Source organism: Mustelus asterias, chromosome 9 (assembly GCF_964213995.1).
Source record: "Mustelus asterias chromosome 9, sMusAst1.hap1.1, whole genome shotgun sequence".
Lineage (NCBI taxonomy): Eukaryota > Metazoa > Chordata > Chondrichthyes > Carcharhiniformes > Triakidae > Mustelus > Mustelus asterias.
In genome coordinates this window covers 2,982,325-2,995,989 of record NC_135809.1, presented here as the reverse complement: position 1 = coordinate 2,995,989, position 13,665 = coordinate 2,982,325, and the positions used below count along the sequence as shown (strand labels likewise).

The 13,665-nt window shown below is 41.5% G+C and overlaps 1 protein-coding gene across 20 annotated transcripts in view; it reads left to right on the top strand.

Annotated features, from left to right (window-relative positions):
• ppp1r12a (protein phosphatase 1, regulatory subunit 12A) overlaps positions 1 to 13,665 on the top strand; it is a 196,279-nt gene that overhangs the window by 78,710 nt on the left and 103,904 nt on the right. For all 20 annotated transcript variants that reach the window (XM_078219507.1, XM_078219500.1, XM_078219518.1 and 17 more), the window contains exons 2-3: positions 549 to 679; positions 6,806 to 6,924. In XM_078219507.1, the coding sequence (XP_078075633.1) occupies positions 549 to 679; positions 6,806 to 6,924 (250 nt within the window). The remainder of the gene's footprint in view (positions 1 to 548; positions 680 to 6,805; positions 6,925 to 13,665) is intronic.

The window sequence follows — 13,665 nt, the reverse complement described above, 5'->3', positions numbered from 1 at the left end:
GTTACAGGGCGACATGGCACAGTGGTTAGCACTGTTGCCTCACAGCGCCAGGGACCTGGGTTCGATTCCTGGCTTGGGTCACTCACTGTCTGTGTGGAGACTGCATGTTCTCCCTGTGTTTGTTTCCTTTGGGTGCGCCGATTTCTTGCCACAATCCAAAAGTGTGTAAGTTAGATGCATTGGCCATGCTAAATTCTCCCTCGGTTTACCCAGTCAGGCGCCGGAGTGTGGTGGCTGGGGGATTTTCACAGTAACTTAATGTAAGCCTACTTGTGACAATAGTTAAAAAAAACTTAGAATAACTTTTAACATTCGTTTGGCCTTGCTGTTGAATTTGATGAATGGACCCATCTGGAACACAAAGTTACCTGATGCTAACTTGCAGTGCAGCTTTCGCAGCTGGATAAAGTTGCCTGTAATAAAAGAATTAATATATGGGCCGGTACTTGGTAAGATGCTTCGTGAGAAGGTATGTTTTAAGTTTCTTTTGACTCTAGTATCTCTCTCTAACAAATATTGAAACAAAATATTTTTCCTGTCTCTTGTAGGCATGTATAGATGATAACCTGGATATGGTGAAATTCCTCGTGGAGCATTCTGCAAATATTAATCAGCCAGATAATGAGGGTTGGATACCATTGCATGCAGCTGCTTCCTGTGGATATGCAGACATAGCGGAGTAAGTATACAACTCCACAATTCTTGTACAGACTTGCATTTGCTTTTTGCCTTCCTGCTGTTCTCCTGAGGTATTTAGGGAACCCGAAAGGATGGTGTAATAACTCCACAGAGGCGAAAGTCCTGTCACCAAGTTACTTGATTTACACCACACATCTGTACACAGCCAGCTCTCCAGTTGCTCCCTGCTGAATGCAGGCTGGGAGTCTGACACACCTGCTTTAAATAGGGAGCATGATTTAACAATCAATTAAGACTCATCAGATATTTCTTTCAGATAAAACTGTTTCTGCCTGGTTTCGAACAGGGGACCTTTCACGTGTTAGGCGAACGTGATAACCACTACGCTTCGGAAACTTGCCTTTAAGACTCATCAGGTAGTTCATACTCTAGCAAGCCAACCTCATTAACTTGGCTGAAGTCAGCACAGATGGAGAGGGTGAAAGCTTCTGTCGGTTACAACAATTCTGTTTAACCAGCTGAGAAGTGCTGTGCAGTGTCTCCGGGTGACTCGATTTCCCCCTTTTTAAACTTGAATATTTCATGGTCGTAAATTTCAGTTTGACAATTGAAAATCAGTTTTGATCTTGCGAATCATCACTGGCACCTTGAAGTTCCCTGATGAGCTGGAGTTCAGAAGTGTTGCACTGTTTTCAAACATTTTCTTGAACATCGATTCTTTTAAAGCAGGAATTAGTCATCGTATTCCATTTCATGTGGCTATTAGTTGAATGCAAGATTCTTTCAGCTGTGACAGTTGCATGCTCTCTGAACCTGGGGGTGTGTGAGCACTGCATAATCTTGGAACCTGAGTAGTGGGGGGAGGGTGCGGGTGTGGCATTGCACATTCTCTGAAAGTGGCGATGAATGCTGCAAGTTGTCAGAAGCAATAGTATTATTAATGCAAGCTTTGCAGCCCTTGTAATGAGGACTACATCAATTGCACAGTGCAGGGACCTTGAAGTAGTCGCGAAGCAGGTTCAAATTGCATGCTCCAGGAAAATGAAAGTAGAGGGGGGTGGGGTAGCTGTAAATAGAAATGTTACAAGTAAACACCTCAAGTGTCTGATCCAATAGTATGGTTTAACACAATTTCAGTATTGAAAGTATCTTGGATTTTATGAAGCTGAAGCATTTTTACCACTGAGAAACCAGGTAAGAACATAAGAAATAGGAGCAGGAGTAGGCCATCTAGCCCCTCGAGCCTGCCCCGCCATTCAATAAGATCATGGCTGATCTGAAGTGGATCAGTTCCACTTACCCGCCTGATCCCTATAACCCCTAATTCCCTTACCGATCAGGAATCCATCTATCTGTGATTTAAACATATTCAACGAGGTAGCCTCCACCACTTCAGTGGGCAGAGAATTCCAGAGATTCACCACCCTCTGTCCTAAACTGACCCCCCTTTATTTTGAGGCTGTGCCCTCTAGTTCTCGCTTCCTTTCTAAGTGGAAAGAATCTCTCCACCTCCACCCTATCCAGCCCCTTTATTATCTTATAGGTCTCTACAAGATCCCCCCTCAGCCTTCTAAATTCCAACGAGTACAAACCCAATCTGCTCAGTCTCTCCTCATAATCAACACCCCTCATCTCTGGTATCAACCTGATGAACCTTCTCTGCACTCCCTCCAAGGCCAATATATCCTTCTGCAAATAAGGGGACCAATACTGCACACAGTATTCCAGCTGCGGCCTCACCAATGCCCTGTACTGATGCAGCAAGACATCTCTGCTTTTATATTCTATCTCCCTTGCGATATAGGCCAACATCCCATTTGCCGCCTTGATCACCTGTTGCACCTGCAGACTGGGTTTTTGTGTCTCATGCACAAGGACCCCCAGGTCCCTCTGCACAGCAGCATGTTGTAATTTCTTTCCATTTAGATAATAATCCAATTTGCTATTATTTCTTCCAAAGTGAATAACCTCGCATTTGTTAACGTTATTCTCCATCTGCCAGATCCTCGCCCACTCACTCAGCCTGTCCAAATCTCTCTGCAGACCTTCTACGCCCTCCACACGATTCACTTTTCCACTTATCTATGTGTCGTCTGCAAACTTTGTTACCCTACACTCAGTCCCCTCCTCCAGATCATCTATGTAAATGGTAAATAGTTGAGGCCCCAGTACCGATCCTTGCGGCACGCCACTAGTTACCATCTGCCAACCAGAAAAGCACCCATTTATTCCGACTCTGCTTCCTGTCGGATAGCCAATCCCCAATCCACGCTAACACCCGACCCCCAACTCAGTGTGTCACATTATCAGTAACCCCCACAGCTTGCCTCCTGGACTTGCAGAATTTCACTAGCTGTTCTGTCTGGAGACAATACACGTCTCTTTAACCTGTGTTGAATGCTCCCTCCACCCACATTGTCTGTACATTTAAGACCTGGCTGGCTGTAGAGATTTGCATTCTAATCAGTATTCTGTAATTTGATTTCTGTGTCTGTTTGCACTGTTTGAGAACAGATATCCACTCCATCTGACGAAGGAGCTGTGCTCCGAAAGCTTATGGTATTTGCTACCAAATAAACCTGTTGGACTTTAACCTGGTGTTGTGAGACTTCTTACTGTGCTTACCCCAGTCCAACGCCGGCATCTCCACATCATTATCTTTTATTAACAGAGCTACCCCACCACCTTTTCCTTCCTATCTATTCTTCCTAAATGCCTGATACCCCTGGATATTCATCTCCCAGTCCTGGTCTCCGTGCAGCCACGTTTCTGTAATGGCCACTAGATCATACCCATTAATGTTGATTTGCAACATCAACTCATTAACTTTGTTCCGAATGCTTCTTGCATTCAGGCAAAGTGTCTTTATTCCAGCTTTTATCTGGACCCGATTTGATGAAACGCTATCAACCTCTCCCTCGCCCTCTACTCCTTTAACTACTTGAATGCCCCCATTCACTTGCACTCGCTCCCTCTCCTCTACCATTGATTTCAAGGTATAAGTTGACCACTGTAGTTCTTGCACATGACCAGAGCAACCTGTTGACAAAATACTTTAATAGTGAGTTGTCAACTTCGCTATCATTGTGTTGCTCAACTCTGTTGTGCTGAAACAATCTGAAACAAATTGAGTATGTATACTTGGGTGTTCATTTTCTAAATGGGAAATGGATTTATTTGTGTGCAAAGTGGAGCAAACAAATTATCAGTTTTAGCTTTCGTGCTGAGAACAAGTTGTTTATCAAATGCATGAAACCAGGTATTTTGTCAAAAAACTGGAGTACAATTTGCAATTCCTTATTTGTAATGGGTAAGGCAGGGATTCAAGTCTAGATGGTGCTGCTACTGACTGAGCACTCATCACTGATAAATTATTGCACTGACATACTACAAGGCGAAACATTGCGCAAGAAAATTTGGATTAAGATCTTTTCCCAGCCATTACCCTGAAATGCTCCACCTACTGCTTAACAGGAGCATCGTCATCACCACCTGATGGCAACAAGGGATGAGCAATAAATTCTGCCTTACCTGTGTTGTCCGTACTCTGACAACTTACACCACCTTTATTATCTTGTGATTACAGCAGCAGTATTAGCTATGAGAGTTTTGCAACCTGTCTGAGGACTACATCAAATTGTTAAATGGTTTTTAATGTATTTGTTTCAGCTAATCTTTGAGATAATGTGCTCGCTGTGAATAAATACCTCTATTTTGCCTTAAGGAAATCCTTCACACTCTTGACTATCCTCTCATCAATCCTCTGGTGTTTTTTACTGAGTAATTTGTGTTAACAAAGAAGCAATCTTTGTGCCAAGTTCTCCCATTATTCTTTGCAAGTGATTGACTATATGGATCAATAACTTGACTTATTTAATGGCAGTTTTTTTGCTGAGTGATGCGATGTACAAGTTTGCTTGTTGACATTTAATTAAAAAGCCAGAACAATTCAGAAATAGTTTCTGAAATACTTTGTTGCTAAAATTGCTGAACCACCTTAGTTGGCTTTCTGTAGTTAATCTCAACTATGGCAGTGCAATATTACTTTGAAATTCACAAATAAACTGCATCTAAACAAAATCTCATGAAATTATACTTTGGGTAGAATAAAGCACAATGAGCTGAAAGCAAAGCAACAGTGTAAAACCTAATTTGCAAATTGAAATAATAAAAACTCATGTTTACTTAAATCAATGGATTTAAGGAGGAAATTATTGACAGTAACCAGCTTCTGCTGTCATTTGCTTTTATTTTAATTATTGACAGTACCTTGTGCTGTCAACTTCACTGAATTAAGTTGGAATCAATTCATTGCCACATTTTGCTCACTCGATGGTAATTATACGTTAATTGGCATTAAAGAAATAGGGCTAAAGTTCAAGAGAGGGGCCCTGGGTATGATCTTTCGGAGAGTCAGCACAGACTTGATGGGCTGGATAGCTGCTTCCTGCAGTGTAGGGATTGTATGATTCTATGATTCTAACTGTGTCCTTAAGTAAGGAGACCAAAGCTGTAGACTGCTCCAGTTGTGATCTCACCAACATGCTATAAAAAAAAGTCCCGGTTTTTATACTGAATTTTCCTAACAATAAATGGTAACATTCCATTTGCTTAACTATTCACTTGCAATATTTAAACATAACTATACTCCTTCAAAGTCACCACCATTAAAATTTGCAATCGTCAGTCTTTGATTATTTGTTTGAATATTTTTCTGTTTCGTTTCAAAACATCTTGCACAACATCTAAGATAACTGAGGTATGAATATTTTGCTGAGGATTACAGTTTAAGTTTATTTTATTGGTGTCACAAGTAGGCTTGCATTAACACTGCAATGAAGTTACTGTGAAAATCCCCTAGTCGCCACATTCTGGCACCTGTTTGGGTACACTGAGGGGGAATTTAGCATGGCCATTCCACCTAACCAGCACATCTTTTGGAGGGTGAGAGGAAACCGGAGCACCTGGAGGAAACCCACGGAGACACTGGGAGAGCGTGTAGATTCCACATGGAGACCCAAGCTGGGAATTGAACCTGTGTCCCTGGTGCTATGAGGCAGCAGTGCTAACCATTGAGTCACCGTGCTGCCCCTCTAAACATGCTGTGATAAATGTTCAATTTGAGCAAAAATGCATTTTATCCCTCATCACTGCTCAAAAATTTCCCATGTCTTAGGCTGCATGTAAAAGCAATGTGAATGTATAGATCCAGTTTGTGGAAATGACAGCTGTTGGGTGTTTTGGCTGCAACTCTGTTCTGTCATCAAACCAGCTTCAACCTGGTCTTTCCCCAGTCTCTGTTGATTTGGACCATTCAAGTTTATAACACCCAAGGAACCAAGTGGCCCAATAAATAGCAATTGCTGAGCAAGTGAAATTTTATTGCATTTGATATATGGGATCATAGAACACCATTAGTTTATTTTCTGCCCCCAGTGCGTTGAACACTCTTCCCACCAATTTCTCCGACAAGGTGATTTGGTAACTGGCTTTATATACGAGCATACCAACTATTTGTTGAGATCATGGCTGATCTGTTGTAGCCTTAGCTGCACATTCCTGCCTACCCCAATAACATTTCGCCTCCTTCCTTATCAAGAATTTATCTACCTCTGCCTTAAAAATATTCAAAGACATTGCTTCCACTACCCTTTGAGGAGAGAATTGCACAGACTCGTGACCCTGAGCAAATTTCACCTCATCCTGGTCTTAAATGCGAAACCTTTAAATATGTTACATCTTTGAGGGGCTGTTTTCTGACTGGCTCATTGAATCCAGTAAGATTTGATTGTCTGTGGGTTTGGGGGCTGATGGTAGCAACTAGTTTTGTGATGGTCCACACAGCACCTTTCAACAGAGAACTTTTGCTGGTTTGACACGAACCACTCAGGAGGAGTCATTTAGCAGTGGCTTTTGATGCCCTACAATGACGAAGTGTTAATTGGGTTGTAGTTGTAATAGCCCCTCTCAAATGAGGTGGATGTCTATGGAAGGAACCTAGACTGTACATGGGAGACATTTCAATATTAGTCTGCTTTTGATTCTGAAAGAGTGGATCTGCAATGATTGTAGGCTATTTCAGAATTATGGAGATTTTATTGAAACCTTTTATTGAAATACGTGAAATCCAATAAAGACTGTTTCTCTTTTAAACGTAATTTTACAGGTATTTAATTAGTCGTGGAGCAAATGTAGCTGCAGTCAACAGTGAAGGAGAAACTCCATTAGATATAGCTGAAGAAGAAGCCATGGAAGAGCTCTTGCAGGAAGAAATTAGTAGGCAAGGTAAGAAATGAACCATGAGGGGGAATATCTCAGCAATGCTATGCAGCTACTGCTAACGGTAGAATGCATTCCGTGGATAACTCAAATTTGTGGTGGTTCCAATATAATATAAAACCCTTAAGTGGACAATTTCATTGGAAAAAATCATAGCTAAACCTTGCCTTATGACGAAGCTAAATTACCTTGCTTTCCAAAAGCAAAATACTGTGAATGGTCGAAATCTGAAAAACGAGAGAATGCTGGAGAAAATGAACAAGTCAAGCTTCTGTGTAGACAGAAACAGAATGGCTGTTTCAGGTTAACGATCTTATGTCAGACCATTCTGTCAAAAGCTCTGAAGCATTAATTTTGTTTCTCTCTCCACAGATGCTAACCTGTGTGCTAAAAATCTCCAGCATTTTCTGTTTTATCATCATGCTTTCTCATACCGTTTAACATTGCATTCACTGGCCTGTCTTCACTTCCTTTTCTGCATTCAGTTACACTGGACGTTGCTTTGCTCAACATTGTAAGCCTAAAATTCCTGTTGTACTCTCACAGTAAATTCAGAAAGCACTTCAGTGCTAACCACAATCCAATAGAACTTTGTATCCATTCCAGCTAATTTGTTGTTTGTAAATTCTGTCAGTACGTTCGTGGTGACTTGGACTTCCCCAAGACATGACACTCTAGGTTTGGATTAAGCATATAATGTGGTCTCAAGGACCAATCTGATTGCAGATCTGATTCAAGTTATTGAGGGAAGGAATTTGACCTAGCTGCCCCACATTTTTGCTGCTTCAGGTAAACAAAAGGTCAATTAGGAAGACTTTGAGATTTGTCCCACGAGGCACACGCTCAAACTTGCATAGAAGTTACAACATGAAACAGGCTGTTTGACCCAACCAATCTGTATTCATGTATATCCTCCACACAAATAGTAGCCCTAATCTAATGCCCTGTACTGCTGTCAATTGTCCATCTAACCTCGTATTACATGTTGACTTGGTCACTGCTTCAGTCATCAACTTCACTACTGCATTCCACACATTTAGTTTTTCATAATGTATCTTGCGTCCTTTCATTTTAGACCCCCAGTTACTTAAAGCTGTTTTGATCTGCCCTTCATCAAATCACTGATTTTTTTTTTTGTGTCTGAATGAACAGCACCAGTTTAAGTCCTCATGTTTGCATTTCCCCACGAGCAGCATCTTGCTGACTGCACTCTTCCCTACCTATTGCCTTGCCATATAAATGCTCTCATTTAAAGATCCCTATTGACTCGGGATTTCGGATCTTGCCGGTTTTTGGATCAGGTTGGGTGAGCTGGTTTGGGTGGGGCCCAGGGTCATTCGGACCCCTGGGAGCATTGGAAAAAAGAGGTGCACAAGGTCACTAACCTTGGTGTGCCAGTGGAGCACCGAGCTGAACACGTCACTAAGTTCTACTCAGTTGTTGATTAATATTCAGCTTAAACCATGTCTGTTTTTTGGACATGGCTGCCTTTCAGATAGCCGGATTTGAGACAATGTACCTATTTTGCTTCATGAATCTGAACTCTCCCTCGACTCTGTCACATCAGTTTTTCCCCCATTTTGGACTGTAATCGTTACTTATATTTTTTTTACTGGCAAGCCATCTAACATTTAAGTTCATTTATTCTTCACAAGTAAGGCTTACATTAACACTGCAATGAAGTTGCTGTGAAATTCCCCTGGTCACCACAAACCGGCGCCTGTTCGGGTCAATGCACCTACATTAATATCAGCCAAGATATCCACTAACCCAGTACTGCACTTATTAGCAAATATTGTGGGCTACTTTTAAGCTACTCTTGCTGTGTTCTCGATGTGAATGCAGGTGTCATATTCCAGTCTGTGTTTTGTCTTTGCTACGATTTTCCTGGAGGCAGTTGAAGAAGTGAATGCATCTATCCAGCATCTCATTTTACCATTTGGAAAAGACCCTCGTTCACAGAGTAAACAGATTTGAAGCATGATGACTGTTGAAGAGGATGACATTTGCTCTGGGTATAACAAGCTCATGCCCTGTACTGCTGTCAAGCTCATGCAAACAGTATGGTGAAAGGTCAGTTAATCTTTGTGGTTGGGGCACCAAGAGAATTTCTTGGTGGCCTAAGCACAAAATTGTGCCCAAACCGATGATTTATTTCATTGCCTTTCCTAAACCTTGAGATCCAAGTGAGATTTTTATCATCCGCCTGAGCCACAAATAGGCAAACAGGATCTTCATTTAACATAAAAAGGATAGCATTCGTAGAGTACAGCACTGAAATGTACACCAAATTCCTGAAATGATGTTCGAACACTCTGAAATTTGGGCATGAAGATGACATCAACTAAGCAACTTGGCATCCAAATGCCAAGTTACCAGCCACCAATAGCAATGGGGTACGTTGTTTTAAGATTGGACTCCCTATAATATGGATTAAGTGTCGGGTGCCTTTTGCAAGGATACGTAACATTTTGCTTTTCCTATTGGGGTACCTCCATGTTGCATGGGATGAGGGATTTGACGAGGATTTGAATCTCATAATTTTGCATGAATTGTAAGAAACGGGAGTAATCCACGTTTCATTCAGATAATCCTTGAATCTATTAAAAAGGCATTGGTTCTAAGTCTTTGATAAAGTGCAAATAGTTGAGAGCATCAAGTTTCTCGGTGTCCAGATCAGCAACAGCCTGTCCGGGTCCCCCCATGTCGAAAATGTAGTCAAGAAAGCCCACCAATGCCTCTACTTTCTCAGAAGACTAAGGAAATTAGGCATGTCAGCTACGACTCTCTCCAAGTTTTACAAATGCACCATAGAAAGCATTCTTTCTGGTTGTACCACAGCTTGGTATGGCTCCTGCTGTGACCAAGAAACTATGAAGGGTTGTGAATGTAGCCCAGTCCATCACGCAAACCAACCTCTCATCCATTGACTCTGTCTACACTTCCCGCTGCCTCGGAAAAGCAGCCAGCAAAATCAAGGACCCCATGCATCCCAGACATCTCTCTTACACCTTCTTCTGTTGGGTAAAAGATAACAAAAGTCTGAGAACACGTACCAACCGACTCAAGAACAACTTCTTCCCTGCTGCCATCAGACTTTTGAATGGATCTATCCTATATTAAGCTGATCTTTCTCTTCACCCTATCTGTAATTGTTACATTATATTCTGCACTCTCTCCTTTCCTTCTCCCCTATGTACTCTGAACAGTATGTTTTGTCCGTAAAGCGCACAAGAAACAATACTTTTCACTCTATCCCAATACATGTGACAAATCAAATTAGTAAGCAATTGAAACAAGCACTTAAAATAAGTTTTAGTTGGTTAAGTTTGAAATTTGTTTTGGGCAAGTATTATTTGGCATGATAATTTGGAAAATGTATTTCCTTGCCACATTCAGTGGGTGAAGAGTTTTAGTTTATTTAGCGTTAACGTCCTTCAATTCCATGTAATAAAGTCCAAATCATCAATCCATCACAGGGCACGCATGTGCTTGCGCACGTGTCCATTGAAATGTGGATTATCTGGGCAAGACAGTGTTTCCTGCACTTACACAAAACATGATGCTGGAAAATCTCAGCAGATCAGACAGCATCTGTGGAGAGGGAATAGAGCTTATGTTTTGAATCTGGACGACCCTTCATCAGAGCCAAGGTTCTGGTTCTGATGAAGGGTCACTTGAAATTTTGGCTCTATTCTCTCTCCGCAGATGCTGTTAGATCTTCTGAAATTTTGTGTTGTTTCAGATTCCCGCACCCACAATATTTTGCTTTGATTTCCTATGCTTAGTTGGCTTGAGTCAACCTGTGCCACATCTGGGTCAGATTGAGTAGGGGCTGGTTCTGAAGGACTGCATTTCACTGGGATCTGGAAAAACTCCAGTGAGTGAGCATCAGTCCTTTGTGTTTTATCACAACAATAGTCCCAGATGGGCTGAGCTGCTGAAGCTCCCTATTCCTGTGGATAAATTTAAGGGTGCACATGTCCTCCTGGAATTTAGGCACTGTTCCACAAAGGAAAAAGGTGAAAAAAAGCTTTTTGAATTTGCCTCCCTGAAAGATGTCGTCTGTTGTAGTTTTAGGAAAAATCAGCAGCTTTCTTGGTCCTTTGCGGTGCCGTAACTGGCAATGGTTTTTCACAACTTGCCATGTTGGGAGTTTAATTTGTGACTTAACTACTAGGTTGCTGTGCCTACTGTGTTGTGGCTCATGCTTCCTTCATGGAGTCATCTATAGTAAATCAGTCTTTTGACGACAATGTCTAAATTGACCATTTAATGCTGCTGAACCCTTGGACATTCACTGATTCAGACTTGCTCAATGTGTTCATGAGGTAAGAGTAAAACACAATGGCATGTATTAAATCTGAGATCAGGAAATGCGCAGTGTGTAAAGTGGGAGAGGTTACCAATTTGGGTGTCAGCAGCATTTTCTAGTCTCTTATTTCTGGTTAGCGCTGGTTTTAAACTTTCCATCTCGACTACTTTTTGTTATGTATTTAGAGATTGTCATAAATTTGACAATTTTCAGCGACCTGTTGGAACTTAGCTGAGAGGAGAACCTGTAAGAACTTTGTATCATTCAGTGAGAATGAAGGATGGATTAAGATGTAGCATCATGCTACACTGATGAGATTCTGCTCTTCCATGTCTTGCAACTTGTATTGATCAATCTTCAAATCTAGGTAGTACGAGAGGAATATGCTTAGAAACAATGATGCTATGATTTCACCTATAATCTCCTCAGCTTTTTGATAAGACAGACCAGTGTTAACTTGGTTGATATGATAGCACTATTGCCAGAGTCAGAATGTCATGAGTTCTCGAGCCTTTTTCCATTCCTCAGTAATCTAATCAAGCTCTTCAGCACCAAAGCAATGCTGTATTGTTTTTCAAATGGGATTATTCAAGGCCTGTGTCTGCCTGTGCTGAGTCCGGGTGGTCTTCCAAAGCAATTTAAGGAGAGTAGTAGATTTTGTGTTTACAAACCTCATCAAATAAATTCACAAGTCATTTGTCCAATTATTATTTGTGTGAATCATATTATTGCATTCCAAAGAAATGCTTCACGTTTGTAATGATTCAAAATATTTTTGAGATATGATGAGACTGAGAGTTTTATTTTGATTGGTGAGCCCCATTGTTCAATTGTTTTTAATTTAAATTTGACATGCAAGTTGAACCTTTAGTTACCTTTAACCCTATTTTAATTTATTGCTATTTAAAGAAATTTCACTGTAGGGAAACTTGCTTTTCTTCTGTTCAAACACAGCAGCATGCTATATCGCCCTCTGCAGGCAATTTTCCCAACTCTCTCTCAGGTCTTCCTAAGCCTGGAAAATAAAATTTATGGCATAATAGAGTGTTGCATCGTAATGCAGTGAGGTTTCTCAAATCAGTATAACAAATGTATTGCCACAAGCTGTTAATAGGAAAAACCTCCTTGAAACTAGGAAATATTTCATTGAGCATTTGTTTTTCACTAGATCCACTTTGCTGAAAGCTTTTTTAATATGGGGTGCGGACAACGTATTGCTCGTCAAAGCTTATGGAATAGGAGGGGTAGTATCCGATTGGATAACAAAATTGGCTTAAGGACAGAAAGCATCATGTCATGGGAGATGGTTGTTTTTCGCATTAGAGAGTGGTAATGACTTAGAGGAGGGGGCTTAAGGGTGGATCAGTAAATTTGCTGATGACACCAAGATTGGTGGAGTAGTGGATGAGGTGGAGGGCTGTTATAGGCTGCAAAGAGACATGGATAGGATGCAAAGCTGGGCTGAAAAATGGCAAATGGAGTTTAACCCTGATAAATGTGAGGTGATTCATTTTGGTAGGACTAATTTAAATGTGGATTACAGGGTCAAAGGTAGGGTTCTGAAGACTGTGGAGGAACAGAGAGATCTTGGGGTCCATATCCACAGATCTCTAAAGGTTGCCACTCAAGTGGATAGAGCTGTGAAGAAGGCCTATAGTGTGTTAGCTTTTATTAACAGGGGGTTGGAGTTTAAGAGCCGTGGGGTTATGCTGCAACTGTACAGGACCTTGGTGAGACCACATTTGGAATATTGTGTGCAGTTCTGGTCACCTCACTATAAGAAGGATGTGGAAGTGCTGCAAAGAGTGCAGAGGAGATTTACCAGGATGCTGCCTGGTTTGGAGGGTAGGTCTTATGAGGAAAGGTTGAGGGAGCTTGGGCTGTTCTCTCCGGAGCGGAGGAGGCTGAGGGGAGACTTAATAGAGGTTTATAAAATGACGAAGGGGATAGATAGCGTGAACGTTCAAAGACTATTTCCTCGGGTGGATGGAGCTATTACAAGGGGGCATAACTATAGGGTTCATGGTGGGAGATATAGGAAGGATATCAGAGGTAGGTTCTTTACGCAGAGAGTGGTTGGGGTGTGGAATGGACTGCCTGCAGTGATAGTGGAGTCAGACACTTTAGGAACATTTAAGCGGTTATTGGATAGGCACATTGAGCACACCAGGATGATAGGGAGTGGGATAGCTTGATCTTGGTTTCAGATGAAGGTCGGCACAACATCGTGGGCCGAAGGGCCTGTTCTGTGCTGTACTGTTCTATGTTCTAAACAGTGATGTTTCCTAAGTGTCAGTGCTAGGACACTGTTTTTGTTTGCTATATATTAATGACTTTTACCGTGGAATATTGAGTAGAATTTCAACATTTGCCGATGATACCCAACTTGGAGGAGTGTCAGAATGATACCAATTGACTGCAGCAGGATGGAG